The 19,729-nt window shown below is 37.6% G+C and overlaps 1 protein-coding gene across 21 annotated transcripts in view; it reads left to right on the top strand.

Annotated features, from left to right (window-relative positions):
* Nucleotides 1-19,729, top strand: part of Patronin (calmodulin-regulated spectrin-associated protein patronin) — an 85,851-nt gene that overhangs the window by 18,807 nt on the left and 47,315 nt on the right. Inside the window, exon 1 of one of the 21 annotated variants that reach the window (XM_069118430.1) lies at nucleotides 112-1,614. The exons of the other annotated variants lie outside the window; for them this stretch is intronic. Within the exon in view, the coding sequence (XP_068974531.1) occupies nucleotides 1,507-1,614 (108 nt within the window). The 5' untranslated portion in view covers nucleotides 112-1,506. Of the gene's footprint in view, nucleotides 1-111; nucleotides 1,615-19,729 lie in introns of those variants that run through there. 21 annotated transcript variants of the gene reach the window in all.

Raw genomic sequence — 19,729 nt, 5'->3', positions numbered from 1 at the left:
TCCACACGCGCGCATACACACACACATACACGAGCTCTCTTTCGCTCCTCTCTTGCCTGGCACACACCGAGAAAGAGAATGAAGCCACGTTTCGCCTCTAGTCTCGCTCCAAACTCGGAACACTTCTGGTATTCGCGGTCAGTTCCGTTCTCTAGCAGCTCGGTGCGCCACGCTGATTAACGGCCCGTCGATTTCCCCACGGACATTTAACGATTTCCCAGGGAAAATAGACACAGTTCATCGGGATCGTGTATACAACGCTTGAAATTATCGGCTTGTTGGAAAATTATAATGGAAGCCTGATTTTAATAGCGATTGACGTTTACGTCGAGTAGAGTTTAACGTGGCTTCGTTAAAAGTTCCAAGTTCGTTTCTTTTTACATCATTTTTTACGCCGTCGAAGATTACTAAAATGTGCGGTCGATAAAGGAGAATCTTGCGTAATCGAACCGTGGCAACGGAGGATATTCAGAGAAGCTGATGGATCGAAAGTGATTCTATTATAACTGTGCCAGTGTTCGGTTTCGGTTTTTATTCAATTCTCCTGACTATTCGAAGATCCGTGAACGCCGAGAACGCGCAATATCGCGCAATTGTCCAAGCGGAATTCTGTATGGTCGATATAGTGGAAAAAGGACACGTTCAGAGAAGCTTCAGGATCGATAGTATCTTTATATTTTTGTCTGTGTTTGCTTCCCTTGTGCCCGTTTCTCCGCCGTATTTTGTAATGTAAATCATGACTAGCAGCGGTGCTAGATATACGCGGGAAGGAATGACAATGTACCAAACGGGTATCGTTCTTTTATGCGACGCCACGGTTGAATCAGTTTTGCAGCGACGACTGCGTTAAGATCAGTCTCTGGCTCCTTGCCACGTGAAATTTGATTCATTCCGAGATTATATCGCAGGAATGCACTCGACTTTGTTACGACAGAAATTATGAGTACGAATCTCTACAGACCAATATTTTATATAAATCTTTTCTACGCTATCGTGTTCGATCCCCGATGACCTTCGACACGAACTTCCTTGTTACGATGTAAATTCAGGAATAGTCAGAATACGAAAGAGTACTTAGCACTGTCGTCTGTGGAATTTTGATCGTTTTCTAATTTTTGCTGCTAAGTTCGATATGAAGATAAAAGCAGTTGCTACGTGTAAAATTGATTAAAAATGTATGCACGATGGGAAATTTATTAAATAGAAATTATATTTTTGGAGATATTTCACGAAGAAACAAGAAACTGGTAATATCGTTTTGTACGTGTAATTAATAGTTTACGTGCAATTGATGATTTTCTACGTGAAAGAAGGAAAAATCGCGGCTCACTATGGAACGGCGGGTTTTTAAATAATTCGAGGTTGAAAGTGTCGGAATTTAGTGATTTCATAAGCAACGTTCGTAAATCATCGCCGTGGTTCGATGAGTTTTTGGAAAGTGTCGATGTCGTATTGTGCACAGTGGTATTGCCGGTGACGTTCTCGAAACAAACAACAGTTTCTAGGATGGCTAGCGAAGTGATGCTGGCGCCCACCACGATGCCTGGAACATCTAGACGGGAAATAGACGACGTCAGAGATATGGTTAGAAACGCGACCGTAACCACCATTTACGTAAGTTACGAGATTCTCTATCTATAGTATCACGCTAGACACAATGTAGACTACCGGATTACAGCGGTTATTAATCTTCCCTTGTCCGCGATAGTGTTTCTTATCGAACGATCTTGCGGAAAACTTATCTTTTATCTTCGCTTTGCAACGTCTGAACGCGAAATTTTTGAAATTTTTGACCGTGATTGCAACGTGAAAGTATAAAGTACGTAGCTACGTAGGTTTTATGACGTTGAGTTGGAGATGAGACGAAGCCTTTAGGTGGAGGATGATATTAAGCAAATTATAAAAGTTTGCCTCAAATTGATCGCTCGAGGATTACCGCTTCACAGTTGGACGGGAGAATCGCTGGAAATTAAACTCGCGTTTAAAAAGTATCAAAAGTAGGACGTACGTTTCTAGCAAACCTTTTATCTACGATGATTTTGATTTTACATGAAATTATTCAGCCTTTCTTTCAGACCACCGTTTCCTGTAAAGCGGTATCTTTCGTCAATGATTTTATCTGTACGATATAACTCGTGTATAGAAATAAATTAAACGCGAGCAGGATATCGAAATCAGGTTTCATATAACGAACACGGTTCGAAATCTTCGCCATTAATTTGCAAGATTGTTGACTAAACTAACGGCGTATATTTAACGCGTTTATTTATGCACGTTGTCTAGTGTTACTTGCTCGATTTAAGAGAAAACTAGGCCGCGTAGAAAATTAATAACGATTGCGATACCAGATAGTTTCGATGGAAATTTTGCGATATCGGTTGTATCTGGTAGTTGTTCGCTGAAGCAACTTCGGTTGCACAGGTTATCGGTTAAATGTATATCCGTTACACGGTCGACGTTTATCGTTGATCGATGAAAAAAAATCTGGAACTACTACGATGTTTCCGCGATTCATTGGCAGTTGTCGCGCCGGGAGATGCAGTAGTTTACGCGTGGAAAAACTCAGCTCGTAAAAATAAGTCTATGCTTTTGCAATTGTGCTTTTCGTTCGGTATAAAATTGAACGTTAAAATAACTAAGTTGTGAAAGATTCACTCGATAAGTTTTGTTAATTTTCTTCCGTACTACGTGATTCATGAATTACAAACACGTTAATCTACATCCATTATTCAATTTGTTTGTTGCAGCAATGTTATCGTTGTTGAATAGCATTTGTCTTTTTTAGACATTTGGAAATTATAATGATACGAACGTATGAATTTTTGTTACACGGACATTCCATCTCCGATATCGAATTTTATTATTTCAATTTCTTCGATACTTTAGAGAACCTTACGTGTCACACTTTACACACAGCAATTTGTTCTTATCTGTTAAATAATGAATATCACAGTGTAAAATTGCTCTAATAAATAATATAAAGTACGCTTCGATAGAATTAAGATAAATTACACTCCAATAATCTTAATAACTCTTCGTAGGAAGAGTTTCTAGTTCAATGTACTGTTCGAGGTCACAAGCTACCATAATTAGATTTATGAGCGAGATTACAACCGCGTGTTAATGCTAGTAAGTGACGTGTTTCGAGCTAAGGAACATATTTCGGATGCAATGTATGTAATTTCGTTATTCTCACTTGTTTACTAGAACTGCTCGTCGTATGACCGCAGTGACGAAGGACAATAGTGTCAAGGACAAGATTTCGCTCTCAAACCGTGAAATGGTCACGGTGTCTGAACAGTAATGATCGTGAATGGTGTCATTTTTAGCGATGCGGCATTGTCGATTTATGTTCTGCTACCAGCGTTAGGGCAAACGAGACTTTTTGCTTCTTTAAGGTTGCTTTTACTCGAAGGTAACAAAGGATCCTCGCCGGTTTCTCAGCAAGGGAGATATTTTATAGGGAAAAAGAAAGGACAATTTACTGGAATTCTGATAGAGGTGTGCAAGTTATTATCCACATTCAGTCGAGAAGACTGAAGATTCGGTATGCGGCAAAACAACGTCTAAGAATGCTACCATTGCCAAAGTCCAATAAAATGAGTATTTCGCTGACAGAAGCGCAAGAACGAATCTGTTCGTTTAACAATGGCGAGAAACAAGTCAACAAATTTTATGCTTGTAATTATTCTTGTAAAACCAGTCAAGTTTTATTTCCTTACCGGTTTCGTCGTATTTCGCTTCGCCTCTGATTACCAGATTGTGTCATCCGATAAATCGAGGAAATCTGACAGGAGTTTTGTCTTCGTCGCGTGTGAGCCCTTCGGTTGTAAACGTAAAATGGCACTTTGCGTTGCTTGTCCATTCTGTATTCTCGAGAAAACGAACTGCATGTAAGCTGGCGCTTTTAAAGCGTTCCCATAGATCGCCACGGTGTAATTTTCTATACGCTTCGAAAGATTTTCAATGTTCTGGGTGTTGTCGACTCGTTGCACAACTAATTAACAGGGTGATCACGTATTCAACATACAAGAGCTAGTGTAGTCGTACGCTTCGCGTGTCTGCGTGCATCTCGCACTTCCTTTCGGTTCTGCGTGGATTGATATGGTGAACGCGTAGGTTCGGAATGACGTTCGGGGTACCTACTTTTGCAAACCAGTCAGGATGTTACAAGAAATCGCAATGGTTTGATAAATAAAGTTCTCTGGGCGTAACGTCGCGCCGCCGTCTCCCTGGCTGCGTTGTCGCCGATGAATGTGTAGACTAGACACTCTAATCTCTCGTTACTTCAACAATGACCGGTTTAACGAACGTGGGTGGTGATCGATCGACGCAATAATTTCGTATTAATGAGTTTTTGATCAGGTGTTAGATGGAAAAAAAGGCTTTCGAAAGTTGCGTTTTTCCCTATCGATTTTACGATTGATGGATTTTATCGATTGTATTAATTGAGAAATGATTCTAGCGCGTATTAATAACGGCAAGATTAAGCTCTAATAGAAATTAATCGATTTCCCTTGTTGAAGTCTCACCGTTTTTAAAAATTGGAAATTCTTCTCTGCGCTTCATGATACGTGTATGTCTATGAAGAAAAAGATGTATTTAAAATCGATCGACGAGGTGTGGTCAACGACGTAGATACAGCGAATTTGTCGACGAGAAGCTTTTCAGAGAGAGAAAGAGAGAGAGAGAGAGAGAGAGAAAAACATGGAAACTTTTACGATTGTATAACGGAGCATGATATTCATAGTAACTGCGAAGAATTTAAATGAACGTCTTGTAAGGTTAATTAGAACGTTGAACGACGGATGCAGAGATAAATGATGATAGGATGAATTCTTAAAATACCTCTTATTAGTTTACTTCTTTTTTTTCTCTTTATCGAGTTAACCCTCTCGTAATTAAACGTGGTAACCATTATTATCGCTTTTCTTCATTGTTAGAAATATCAAGATCATGCACCCAGATTATATACATTCGCCAACTTTTCCGACTTCAACGCGTTTTGTTTTATATTGTGCATTCAGTTTCCATTTCCGTTCTTCGTTTTATTCGCTCTGTGATATACTGTAAATTCGTTTTTAGAAAATGGGCCAGGTAGCCCGAGGTAAAAGTAATATCGCACGAATACACTACGCCTGAAAATAGTAGCAACATTATAGTATACCTTTCGCAGTTCAGCGTTTCACTGCTCCATCAATACGCATATTTTTCTTCGATGTTGCCTTCTATCGAAATAAAGTAACATAGAATCTTTTAATAACAATTTCGTAGAAATTGTAACTTTAACTTATTAGTGGGCGCTATTAGGATTGCAACAATAGCATTAATATAGTGAAATTTTGTAAAAACCAATCAATTTATAAGGAATCGTTTGTCTTCAATCTTCATTCGGTTGATGGATTATAAGGATGGATTATATACAGGGTGCGACCGAATAACACGTGGCATGTTCAAGTATACTTGATAAATTTCCAAACTCGATTTTCTCGAAAGTTAAACCTCAAATGAAAAAATTGTATTCCATATTTCGTTCTTATTTTTTCATAAGATATCACTTCGTGCCAGTACATGTTATTTGGTCGCATCCTGTACGTACGGCCGTTGCTATTTAACTTTACCGTACGTAATTTATAACTGGGCCGAGGGCTCGATAAAAACCCCGGTAGGGTGCTTGAGTGAATGTTTGGAAAGTCGATAGCCGGCGACTCGAAGTCGCCGTGCTCTGAGTGCTATGAGGTGTTGGCGATGATACGACTGTTTAGAGGGTGCGTGAGATAGTTTTCCCAATGGCAAGCGACGCGACGACGTCGCATTACCGAAGAACAAAGACTTTGTTCAAAGGATCTGGCTACGGAATGTGGAAGGCAGCGATGCCTTTTTGGTAAGCTTTCGAGCTGCAGCGACTAAACCGTACGCCACTTATTCCAATATCTCGAAAGAGTAGTCTTTTATAAAGAATTATAACATATAATTTAGAACGTTACAGAATTAAAAGTTGCGAGAAGATTCAGAATAAAAGTAGCTATAATTATAGCAAATCCTGATCGTAGTTGTTAAGTGTTTCAAATGAGACATTTGCTTAAAATATTATTTTACATATGATCTTTTTTTTAACTTTACGTTAACCCTTTATTATTACTTTATTATTACTACGGATGTGACGTTTGAAATGGTTGGAATTGTTTATCACTCGGTGAAATGCTAATTAAATATTCGTGAATCACGTGATTTATGAAGAAGCTTGCAAAGAATTCTTTTCGTCTTTGGCGTCGTGTCTGCTTGCTGGAAACTGATAACGTGTATTTTCTTACTTTTCTTTAAGTGATAGATACGTATGTATCGCTATTTAGAGTTATATGGGCGTTTCTTTATGTTCTTCGAACATATCGAGAAAGATATTTCCCAATAAAAAGATGGAGACTGATTAAAATTGTTAAATTCGTTTGACTTACGGTATACTAAATATTTTTAAACTTTCTCAGTGTTTGATAAGTTTTCACGTTGCTCGAACTGCTGTTAAAAATAAACAACTTCGTTCTATATATCGATCAGCAGGCGCTTCCGCTTCTACTAAGCTTGTTCGCGGTAATTTTCGTTATCTCGGTGAAAAAATCCTGTAAACAGAAGCAATGAAAATAGATGCTGGGTATTTTTTTTCGTCTTTTTACGAAGAAATCATCGTTTCGCGAAATTAAAAGAATTAAACGTTCGAGAATTCTTGTTCAGTCTCACCGTGAGACCTTTGTGATCCTTGTAGGCGGATCGAAATGTGAGAACCAGCCGCTTCCTTGTTTGGTAACGTTGATCAACGCTTTCCAGCACTTTTTATTCATCCGTGACAACATATCTGGTCTCCTTACGGATAATTTACTGCAGAGTTTCGCTAGGTTTTTTTTTTGAGAAAGTCTTATTAGGATCTTAGATATCGCGAAATTTATTCAAATTAGAATTTCTAGAAAGTAAGATTGCATTTCAGTTTGAAGGATTATTTAATAGCTTTCTTCCAGGTTTTTTTTTTTGGATACTTGCACTTGTTACAATTAAGACATTAAAATTTACGAAAAGAATCATGCCTGAATGCGGAAAGTTATTACGACGAATATCTTTGGAATTTCAAGTGCTTTCGAATTTATTCAAATTCGTATCGTATTGTATATTGTTTATTTTAACGAGGCTCGTAGCCTGCTACAATCTTTGTTTACGTAAGCGCACGGTTGCTTGGCTTTCCTTTGCCTTTATATCCGCTCCTCGCGTCTATGTTGCAGTTATTTCACTTAATAATCTATTTAGCTTATCAAATAATTGTAAGTCTTACCGTACTATCTTATATTATAATATATTCGAGCTTTGCTTTGTCATGGCTCATTATTAGACTGCGGATTTTTACGCGTTTATAGGAAGCGTGAAACCGCAAAATTGCACAGAATGCACATAATACGGAAATATATGCAAAGTACTCAAAGTGTAATGCTCTCTATATAATACTTCATAAGCGAAACACTATTCCTACCGAGGTTTTATTTTTTCAATGAAATATTCTAAATTCAATATTCTCAAAAGTATGGATTTGCACGAAAACCCGCGGTTTATTCATTATCTATCACATTATAATATTAGGTTGGCAATCATTTAGTTGCTAACAAAATACCTTATAATATATTTCTTTATCACAGCTCGCTTTGTGTTTACTATTTTATACCTATTATTACTGGTATTCGGTTTCTTTGAGGATTGAGGTTTCCTTGAGGTTTCCTTGAGGTTTCTTTGGGACGTTATCGCATGTGGACTTGCTCCTCCAGGCATAGTGCCCTTATTTTCATGCTTCCTTCCATAAAGTTTGTTAGTTCTCATATTTATCTCTCTGGATTTGTTCTTGCTGTTTCTGTCCACTCGCTGGTTTTTCGTATGTTGACCTAATTCGCTCGTACATGGAGCATTTGCTTAATACGTCGTTCCTATTTTCCAGTTCTCTCGTATTACACATCCGGCGTGACAGGCTTTTTTCTGTTTTGTTTCTTATCCCGGTTCCTGGTGTTGTTGCCTATGCTAAGTTTCTTGCCACGCTTAATTCTCATATTATCCGTTTAGTCGATTGACGAGTGTTCATCTTGAAATACTCGGCGCTTTCAAACATTTCCATATCTCTGATACTTCTCTATGTTTCACTCTATGGATCCTTGTATTCTATTGTTATCCTCCCCGACTAGCTTTTCTCCCAGTATTTTCCCTTGAGTTTTCTTCTGTACTCTATCGTTCCCTGAGTGTTATCGAATTTACAACATCGTACTTTGTTTCTTACTCGCGTGACCCAGTTTCTTTCTGTGTTCGGCGATCTTTTGTTCAGTTCTTTCAGTTCTTCCCGACGACTTTCGCGGAATTTATTGACATTAGGATTGTACAATTTGTAAACAAAATTAAGGAATCATGAAGCCGTTAATGGAGCAAACGTTGGACGAGAAGCGAGAAGAGTAGTAGAAGACGGTCGAGGCGGCAGAATTCATAGGATGGAGGAATTTCGAATTGGCTCTTCTTTGCCTTTCAGCGTGCATACTATATAATGATTCTATGGCTGAAACGGCTTCTTTAACGATCTAGCTGAGATATCAGAGTGGGTACTTTGAAATAAATTCTGAAAAGTCGTATCGTTGTGCGTCGGTTCGTTCAAGTGCTTCTTTTCTGGCACAGTGCTCTTTCTAGCAGTTCCGCCAACATTTACTCGAATTTCTCGAGTTCTCTTCGAATCGTCACCCCGTCATTGCCTCGTACAGAAGCGACGAAGATTTACAGGATCGGTGAAAGCAAATTGGTACAACTTCATTCTAAAACCTTCTTTTTCCTGTCCTGTTTCGAACGTTGCAAAGGAGTATTCGCGTAGCTGAGGGAACAAGAAAAGACAATGGAATTGGACTTAACAAGGAATTCTACGCTCTTGTAAAAGATATTTAATTTCTTAAAAAAGGATTTAAAACTAAAGTTAGTCACCGGTATTTTACAGCTCGTATCTTTTCTTCTTAATCCAGGCTGTTCTACGTTGTTCCAAAGAAATAATGATTTATCCGAGAAGATTTCAGAAAGAATCACAAGATGTGAATTTTCGACCAGCTTCCCAGAAGTACCTTTCGAAGATCGAATATTTAAAGGTTGTTCAGGATTGATTCTGGTCGTTCTAAACATTGTTCTAAAGTATTATTTCGATATCGTATCTAGTTTAGGAAATAATTTTAAAAAAGAACCGACTCGATACAGCGATGGACATTTCTCTTCATTTTAACAACGATGTACAGCGAAAAGTTTTTCTTTTGGAGCAAGTGCTTACATTTCTAAAACAGTTTGAAGATCGGGACACGAATACAGAGGTGACTTTGCTCTTGCGTTGACGACTTTTTATCAACTTGGAAGTCGTCGAAGCGAGAGTAGAGTTACTCTTATATTTGTCTGCTGATCTTCGAATCTTTGTTCTAGCTTGTTCTCAGGCTCCAAGTAATTGTTTCAAACAGGCAAGTCTGGAACAACTTGCAGTCTCAAGAGGGTATAGTCACCCTTCTGTTCGAGTCCTGGTCCTCAAATTATTGTTCTGGGTTGTTCTAGCGGTGTAGGTACGTGTTCCAAAAGAAGCAAGCCCTTACAGAACCTTTTACTCTTTACGTTATTGTTGTTAAAATGAAAAGAAACGCCCATTGTCTTATGGGTTTCTCAAATTTCTCCACACACTAAAGTAAAGCAACATTGAGAACAGCTAAAACAATACAAAACAACTTTTTGAATGTTCGATTTAAGAAAAATGAGAGGCTGGTCGAAGATTGATTATTTGCCGTCGTTTCTGAATACTTCGGAAATAGATCATTATTTTTCGGAAAAACGTAGAAGGAACGTAAAACAACTCGCAACAACAAAATATACGAGGTTTGAAAAACGAAGAGCTAAAATTATACAATCATACAATATATCATACAGTATAATCATACAGGCTTGATATTTAACTCTAGAACTATCTATATAATTGAGTACTTAAGTATAATTACACCTAGACAATTATATTTATAGCGATATAATGGAAACCTAAAATCTGCTCTCCTATCTGCTTTTCCATGATAATACAAATGTCAAGGTAAACTTTCGCTCTCGCCCATGTAATTTATTATTTTCCTTGAAAAAAAAAAAAAAACGTGCAGAAAACATACAGATTGCTCACAGTGGTGACTTTATTTTGCTGTTTCATCTTCTTTGCGACGAAGGTCTGTCGCGTGCCCTTCCCTTCGCTATAATTCGCATAAATTGTTACAAAATGACGATCACATTTCGATCGGTTCCGCCATGAAAGTGCTACCACGATAGAAGATCACCTTCAACTTTCCAAGTTACCCGTATTTTGTGCAAATGATCGCGTGGGTGCACGTAGTAGGTGTACGTACTATGCTTATCCTTCGAGTTTCACGTATTAAAACGAACTCTGCTTGGCTATCTTACATACAGTCGATCACTACGTTCGCAACGACTTGTGCTTCGATTACGTGATCGTGTTTCCGGTATTGCGCAAATTAATTTGCTCGTTAGGCCCGAGAGAGGATCGACGTTTATCGGATTTGTGATTGATCAGGCTGTTCAGAAGTAAAGTTTCTGTCTGGATCGTCTTTAGAATTCACACGTTGAGAAGTACCTGCGATTTTTATTAAATCATCGTATACGTAATCTTGAATTTCTATATTTTTATGTGAAAGCTCGAATTGAACTCGAAACGAAGCACGATGGAAACAGAAACCTCGAATCGCGAAATGCAGATATAAAATTCCATCGTTCGTGTCGGTTTTTTAGACTCCTAATTATTTAGCTCGCATGAAAAATTGTACGAAGCGTTTGGAAAAAAGCGCGCGTTTATGATGTTTCTAAAATAAGCTGGCCGGAAAGCTAGCATTTTGACGAATAACGGGGTAATTAGCGTCTTTTGAATAATCATGGTGTCACGTTCATGCTTTCAAGCAATGAAAAAATATGAGATAATTATGAGCCGTGTGTGATAGAAGCAAGTTGACACGTTATTTAAATTAATTATTTCATTACAAATATATTAACACGTGTGTGTTTTATTTTCACATATACACATATGTGTCTTTCAGTTCCATGTTATATACATAAGCGAAAATTAAATAAAACAAGTTTACTCTTTTTTTAAACAAGTTTTCTTGCTTTCTTCCATATGGTATATTCACGACTTACATTTGAACTTTAAATAAATCAAACGAAATCAGTAGTAGATATCGCAACTTCCATATCAAACCAACCTATTGCTCATCCCATCAAACCAGTTACCGCAAGATTTATTTAACGAATGACGTTTGTGTGATAGGGTCGTGTATCATCGGAGATAACTCGAGTCTAGCCATCTCGAGGCGGAAATAAATTCATGCAATTCGATTCGCAGATACTACTTCTATATAACGTCTCGTTTAGAAAAAGACCAGTTGTTTCTAATCTAAAATGTTTTATCCGAATCTACTAAGATTACTTCATGCTACATGTTTTCAATGCTTCCGGATATTTCTCAATATCCATTATTTGAAGATTCCTTATTTCTATCGATTCATCGCATTCCTTTTCCGTCTTTTCTATCGACATTTGATACAAAGGACGATAACAATATACCAATGGTTCGTTTCGTGTGAAAATAACTATACGATATAATAAAATAATAGAAGATAAAATTAGATGATAGTAAGAAATAATAAAATGGAAGATGCGGTACTCTTTTATCGGAAATCGATTAAATTACAAGTTTTACGTAATATCACCAACTATCTACCTGTATCCAATTTTTTGCAAACGTAAAACGACTTGTCTCCACCCAACCGCATCATAGTGACGCATAGAGTAACTGGAAGGGAGGGGAGTTAATAGGCGTAAAAATTAAGAAATTTGATGTAATAGATCATTGAAATACGTATGCATATCCGTACTCAAGTTTCAAATCCTTTGTGACGGATAGAATACGTATGAAAATTAGGAAAATAATTTTTTTCACGTGACAAGTTATACAGGGTGACAACTTAGTTGCCAACCCAATATACAGGGTGGTTGGTAACTGGTGGTACAAGCGGAAAGGGGGTGATTCTACGCGAAAAAAGAAGTCGAAAATATAGAATAAAAATTTTTCGTTTGAGGTTTTGTTTTCGAGAAAATCGACTTTGAATTTTCGCTCGGTACGCGTGCGGCACGTTATCACGGATCTCACTGTAGATCGTTGTCTCTATGGAAAAACTTAAAAAAATAGAATTAAAAAAGAAATTTTTATTCTATATTTTCGACTTCTTTTTTCGCGTAGAATCACCCCCTTTCCGCTTGTACCACCAGTTACCAACCACCCTGTATATTGGGTTGGCAACTAAGTTGAGTTAGAAATAAGTGACACGTTGTTTTAGATTATGTAAGAAACTGGGAACGCGATTTGTTTCATTATACACGGTGTTTTTATTTCTTAGAAGAAGTACCAGTGTAAACTCGTATGTGTGCGTAAGCTGAACGATAGCCTTACGAGTAATCCTATCTTATCTTTCTAGGAAGCATTATCAAAAATGAAATAAGACACAATTTGCGGGCGACAGTATTTGCATGAGCTTATCGTTATCGCTTTAACCGCAGCATAGGTATATTCCAGCAAAGTGGAAAGACCCTGCTGTTCGTGCTCCCGTCGCAGAAGAGAAAGGCGTATAACGTAATTTATACTAAATCGTTCATTGATCCATCTTTTTTAATATTACGTTAAATACTAAGTTGCGATACGACCTAAAAAGTATCAACGTTAATTAAGATAGCAGTGAAACTAAAATTCTTAGCGAGACATATGAATATATAATGTAAACTGGGGAAACATTGGCAGGTTTTTAGAATATTTTATTGCGTAACGTAAAAATTAAGATATTTGTATTGGTTTGAAATATATTACGTCCTTTGTCGATTTTTCTGTAAAGTCCTTGACTTTTCTAGTTTTTATTCAGTTGAATCACAGACTTTGTATTTGGATCTAATTGATTAAATTAAATTGAAATTAGTTTGATATTGGAATTAGTAATAGATAATGAGAGACTCGTCTGAAAATTGGGTCAACTCGAAAAATAGGTAAAAAATATAATTAAGAAAATACCACCAGAAAACAATATCTTAAAGTAACTGTACGCTGTTCCTTTGCGGTAAAGGTAATTAAAGTGGTTTAAAAATAATAGAAGAAAAATGTAAGTAAATGAACTTTTCTTTCCGAATAGAGAAGGAAACGGAGGAAAGTAGCAAACTATACAATTTGAAAACAACTGGATATTCGTTTCGCTGTGTTCCTACCATCTCACCTTGTTTACGGTAACGAAAGCGTTTCACAAAGCTGCATTGAACGAGAGCAAACGATGGTACGCAGAAATTCGACTTTCTCTCCCTCCGTTCGTTCTGCTTCTTCCGCGAATTAAAACATTTCCGTCGCTGAGCTTTCGCCTTGTTTGAAACACGTCGGTCGAAAAGCGTGGCCTGTCGCCGCTACTGCAAGTTCGTGGTGACTCATCGTACGCACTGGTTTTTGTGCGTACACTGTTGTGCCAGCTGACTTGCCAGACAGCACTTGACGCGGTCACAAGGGGAGAGAGAACTCTCGGTTTCTATTCGCGTCAGAACCAAGACAAAACGGAGCCAAAATCATGTTCCCTTTTAGCTAAACGAGTACTGTAACGAGTACAGGTGCAAAGCAGCATGTCGCGCCAGTGAACCAAGACGACTATCTACGATTTCACTTTCGATAATTTACTGAATTATTGTCAAGATATAATACAATATTGACAGCGACAAGTTTTCAATTAGATTCGACCTATTCAGTAGTTGAGGATCTTATACTGTACCAATTTATTTGACAATAACAGACATTCATCATACAAATAAGATTATCATAAAGTATATAAAATATCCAGAGTAGTATTATGTTATTTAATCGATGAAACCATCTTCAATCTAAGTTCCATTTCTGTGGTTACGATCATAAAGATATAAGAACGCATAGAAGTCCGCAGTCTACTTGTCACATAGCATTCCTAAGTGGGTAATAATTTCCAGACTAATAACATCCAGACTAATGTTCATGACATTTTTCCTCGTTTTGACAAGCACCGCACGTTCTTCAACTAACTTCTCGAAACCTGCAAAAAATCCCATCGAAAAACATCTACCGGTTATTATCAACGACGAAACAAATCTCGAACCAGAGATGTCAGGCGAAAACGCGAGCATCCACTTTGCGGTCTGATCGATCGACAGAGCAGCCTGTTTAGATATTACAAATACACCTTCGTAATCACCGAGTTTCCGCCAGTTACTGAATTGCTCGCTTCCCTTCCAGCTTTCGATCCATAGTCGTCCAACAGCGGATAATCGCGAGATGGCCTCGCCTCAGTGACATCCTCGGTATCTGGTGTCGCATCTTCACGCCAGATTCACCGTTTTCATTAATTATGGAAGCCAGATGTCCGCAGTTTCTCCTTGCCCGTTAATCGTCCCTCGTTTTACCTTCTAAATGGAGTACGTAGCTGCTTAATTTAACGCGTGTTTAACCAACAAAGGAAGTTATCCCATGGCAGCGTGACCGATCCGTATACGTATAAACGCGCGATATGCATATTACGATGCGTGTCGCGTGCACGCGTGCGCGCACGTGCACCGAGCAAGTCAGAGCAGAGCTCGTGTTCGTGATTCGTGGTTGATCGTAAGTGCGGTTGCACACGCGCCATGTGCAGTTGCATTTTGCAATGATGCAATTCAGGTTATTGACTCATCGACGGGGATATATATCGACTATAGAAAGTAGAGAAAATCGTTCCTGTGTTCGAATAGGCCTAAGATCTTGACCATGTAAGGTGCGATGCGGACGAGCGACGCGACTGGTTGCGATTTGACGTCATTCTCGGTCGATGCTGTGCGATTCCGCAGGTTTATGTGTATCTCTAATGATGTAACGCGCGCAAGAAGCGAGTGATTGCGTTGTTGGAAGCGCGAAGCTGCCAAATCGCGCAGTGTTACTAGCGCCAGATCTCAATGATCTGAAAGAGTCGCAGCGCTTTATGAAACGCTGACACAGGCCGCGAGTTTCTTTCGAAGGAACCACGAAGCAAATCATTCGGAGACCTTCTACGACTTTTGTATTTAACCTCTGAAGATACGAGAAAACGAGGGTGTTGAGAAGTGGTCAATTTTAAATCTCCTTGCGAACGAGGATAGTTCCAGTTTTCTTGAAAATTCGTGAGGATGTTTAAGAGCATCACTCGAGTTGCAATGTGATTAGCATTTAGTCTGGAACGTGACGGGAAGGTTGAAAGAAACGAGTGCAAAGACGAGAAAAAGTGACAACGATCGAACTTACCCAGGCGTTACGCTTTAACCTTCATCTTTCTTTGCTATCGATCCATCTAGGAAATAATTCTTTAGAGATTCTGCTGGTGAATCAATTGAAGTTTGGAATCGGCCAAATTCGAAGTACGTACGTACCGTAATATTCTTCTCACGTAGCAACGATTTGAATGTACTTCAGATTTGCTGGATTTTCAACATCCATTGATTTATCAGTCGAATTTCTGAAAAATTATCATGTCGAGATAGATGAAAATTATTCTGTAGCTGGTTCAGAATTCGAAGGAAACGAAGATTAAGTGTAACGCATAGATAAGTCAGATCGCTGCCGCTTTTTCACCTTTGCTCTCATTCTTTTCAACTTCGGATTTCAATTTTCAACTTTCAATTTCGGATAACGTAAGTTATCGTAGCTATGCCAGTATGCTAGCAACCTGTTTCGTTCTTTGAGAGACGCTCTTGAATGTTTTCCTAGAATTTTTCGTTCGCAAGAAGATTGAAAAATGGCCATTTTTTTAACATTCTTCTTTGTTACGTTAAGAACGCGGATTATAGACGCTGCGATCGAGGCACTTGCTGCAGTGCAGCGTCGCAGCTGAAGTTGCAAAACGGTGGGGATTCTAGCGTCCTCGATTCCTGCGTGAAACCAAAAAACCAAGAACATTCTTATTATTTAAGAAAATGAACGAATAAAACGATAGAACGAAAGAAGATAAATTCTATGTAAATTTTCATATTCCAATAAATAGGTATGAAATAATAATTAAGTACGTTGTAATAGGTAGGCTATATTTGTTCGAACAGTTGTTAATCGGATTCTCGCAATTATTTTCACAAACGAAGTGTTATTACACCTGTTCCACAAGTTTTTGTAAAAGCTTTCGCACTCTGCTTTTAACGAAACATCGAATATCCAAGAAATTACGGACGTATTAAGACATCCAGAAGACACACTTCCTTACCGTGGAGTATGAAATCGTCGGTCATTAACCCGTTGTAATTAACGAAGAGCTAGCCATGGTCAGACAGTGCTGACTCGAAACGATCATTGCATCGAACGAAGAAGGAGAACAAGAATCATAGATACGATCAGTTAGAATTTCCGGCCATTTGTTCGCGATCGCTCCTTTCTTTTTTGCTTCTTTTACATCGATTTTTAGCCTTCTCTTGGAATTCGTTATCTTAAAAGTCATTCTTAAAAATCAACGAAAAAGAACAGTCCTTAATTAATGAATTCGCAAACTTCCGCTGAATTTTAGAACGTACTCTTAAATGTTATAGCAAACTTATACCAATACTAAATTGTAGGAAACATGTTTATTAATACTAAAGATATAGTATTATATTAAATCATAATTATACTATTTGGAATACAAATTATATTTAAGATAAAATTTGTGGTAATCGAGGCTTTGTTTAAAATTAGTTCCGATAATTGAATGTTCGATTCAATTTTAACCGGCAACTTAAAGCATTTCATTTTCGTCAACGTTTATTGACGCAGAAATTATGGAGGATACCAATTTCACTCTGATATACCTAAGTAAAATTATGAAACGTAGTTTCATTAATCGTTTAAATATCAGTGCATTTTCATAAATAATTTCCTTCGAAAGTGAAAAGATAAGAAAACAAGTGGGAAGCTAAATACGATATCGTTATCAATATAATACATGTGAACAAATGGACCTGTTTTTGAGAAACGCCTACACGCAAATACAAATATTTATTTCGTAAAAAAATGATACACGATAAACAGAAAATTACAACTGTTCGTATAGTAAAATAATCATAAGACAGATTCGTCGATAATTTCCTCAAACGTAATTAAAACTAAAAATGTATGATTTACAAAATTTACAATTCATCGTCTATCGATGCCAGCCGTATTTAAAGGATTGATAAGATCCATACGACACAGATTTAAAATCAAAATAATACGAATCTATAAAAATTCTCGGAGAAGACAAAAGGAAAAATAGACAACTTTCTCTGACATCAAAGAAGATAAATCGAATACATTCGTCGATTCCCTGCTACGATGTAAGAAAGTCTTATTGAATACGGTGTAAACTTACGTAGATGCCCCTAAATTATACGAGTACTTACGTGTCTATGTGTAAACTTTATATAAGAGCATTACAGCTACTGCTATTTTCAAAATTAATCTCAATACCGATATTATTTCATACTGTGCATTGGTTTATGTGTAAAGAACCCAGGTCCTAAAAAAAAAAGAAAAGGAAAAAGATGCGATTAAAATAAAAATTAAAATGAAATTAAAATATAGCAAAGAAATCAATCACCGGCAGAAGATCGAATATTGCAAGACGAGAACCATCTTGTCCCAATAAGTCGCTTTCACGTTTCATTTTCGAGCACGATGAAAAGCGATATTTACCTTTCGTTCGTCCTCGATCCTACGCGAAAATCACTGGAAGCACTTTCGTTGCAATTCGGTTATTGGTTTGGTCGTGACCGGTTCGACGAGAAGTGGTGCCGCAGGGAACCAAACCGGTGGGCCACCCATCAGTGTCCCGGTAATTCGACGAGAGGAAAGTAGAAAGTCGACGGCCAGATGCGAGTTTTGCAGCTTATGCGCGTTAATCGGACGTGAAACGCATCGGCACACGCGATTCTCTTCTGGAGAACCGATACATGGCTCACGTTGCAAGTTATGCGCCTGGCGTATATGATTCTCAACACTTATACGCCTTGTTCGCCAGTCATCGTTTCATGTACCACGCGATTTATCTCGCACGGGATAACGGTATTATCATTCCGATTGCGATGATTCAAAGATTTTTATGTTCTTTTATGGTACGTAACATACCGAGCGATGTAACTTATCTGAAGAAAAATATAATATTTGAAGTTAAGAAGACGTTATCGACTCGTTTATTGTCAGCGAAAGATGACATTTCGATTGAAATATATTTTTTATTATTGCAAGTAGGAAGTAAATCATTTTTATATCAGTTTATCTGACAATTGTTTCAATATTAATAACTAGTAGGATTTCTTCTACTTAATACAAAATATCGTGGTATTATACCTACGATTAAGCAAATGTTATTAATTCATTTATTGTTAACGAAGGATATGCTTCTGATTTATATAGCTTTTTTTATTACGTAAGGGACACGTAATTTTCAGTCTTGACACGAGCTACTTGTTTTAGAAGAATCTCTTACGTTTTCTTTCCTTCTTTTCCTTCTTTTTAATTCATTAGCAGACATATATACGGTTATATTTTTGAAATTGAATTTTGCTTCGAATATTTTTCCTATAACTTAATTTTCAGATTTCACCGAGTATTTCAATCTTTCGTGTCTCGAAAATTATTACAGAAACGATGAAGTGTAACGATGAATATTTTCTTCCGCGTATCCAGATAATCGAATTTGTTCAAATCTAGTCTCAGACACCGAACGCTGATCGCTAATTTATCAAACAAATTTATAGCGTGTTATAGAGGTTGTTGAACCGAAGCGGTAGTTTGATCAGAATTCCACAGGGAAGGTGTGTATCCCTAATCTCGTTAGGAAGTTAAAATAGCCTTGATCAGACGGTCGATGCGCCTTTTGCGAACAATGCTATTCAATTTTCATGCACGTGTTATACTGCTGCTTCGCTTTAACCCCGACACAGAGCATGCTGTGCCAGATTGAAATTGTATTCTCCGATTAGCGATTCTGTAAAACGTTTACGATACAGTGACGGTAATTTGATTATTTTATTTACACCCGTGCTTTGACATGTCGAATTAGCTTTGTAATTAAGCGATCTCTAGAATATCTTTCAAGTATATATGAAAATTATTCGCATAATCGTAAGATTGTGTTAAACGATTAATAAATCACGAACGAATTGAATTGTTTTACCAGGAAAACTCTAAATGATACACAGATGGAAGGTTGAAAGCTATCTTATGATTATCCTTAATTCGCATTTGTATCTAGTTTCCTGCAGCACTTTTTTCTACAGGGTGGTTCGACATTAATGTTACGAACGAGGCGAAGATTTTATAATAAAATACGACGCTGATGAAGAATAAGAAAATTTAATTGGCACATTATTTGTACCATAAAAACAGACCAGTATACCCGGTATATTTTCGAAATATGTATTTGCAACGATAGATAAAAATCGCACACTCCGTATATTCAATTGATCTCGCGCGACGCGTTGCACAACGACCAATTCTCAGTCAAGTTCACGCGTACTTAGCGATTTCTTCAAACCGATTTCCTCGAATAAGAATTGCCAGAGAGAACAGAGAAGCTCCGTATCGAATAGATTCTCCCTTTATATTTACGCGAGCAATCACCTCGCGCCTAGCCGTACCTATAGCCAC

The sequence above is a fragment of the Bombus flavifrons genome, chromosome 8 (genome assembly GCF_040668555.2).
Source record: "Bombus flavifrons isolate JBK064 chromosome 8, iyBomFlav1_principal, whole genome shotgun sequence".
NCBI classification, from domain to species: domain Eukaryota; kingdom Metazoa; phylum Arthropoda; class Insecta; order Hymenoptera; family Apidae; genus Bombus; species Bombus flavifrons.
Note: the sequence above shows the minus strand (reverse complement) of the source record. Positions and strands in the feature narration are given on the sequence as shown.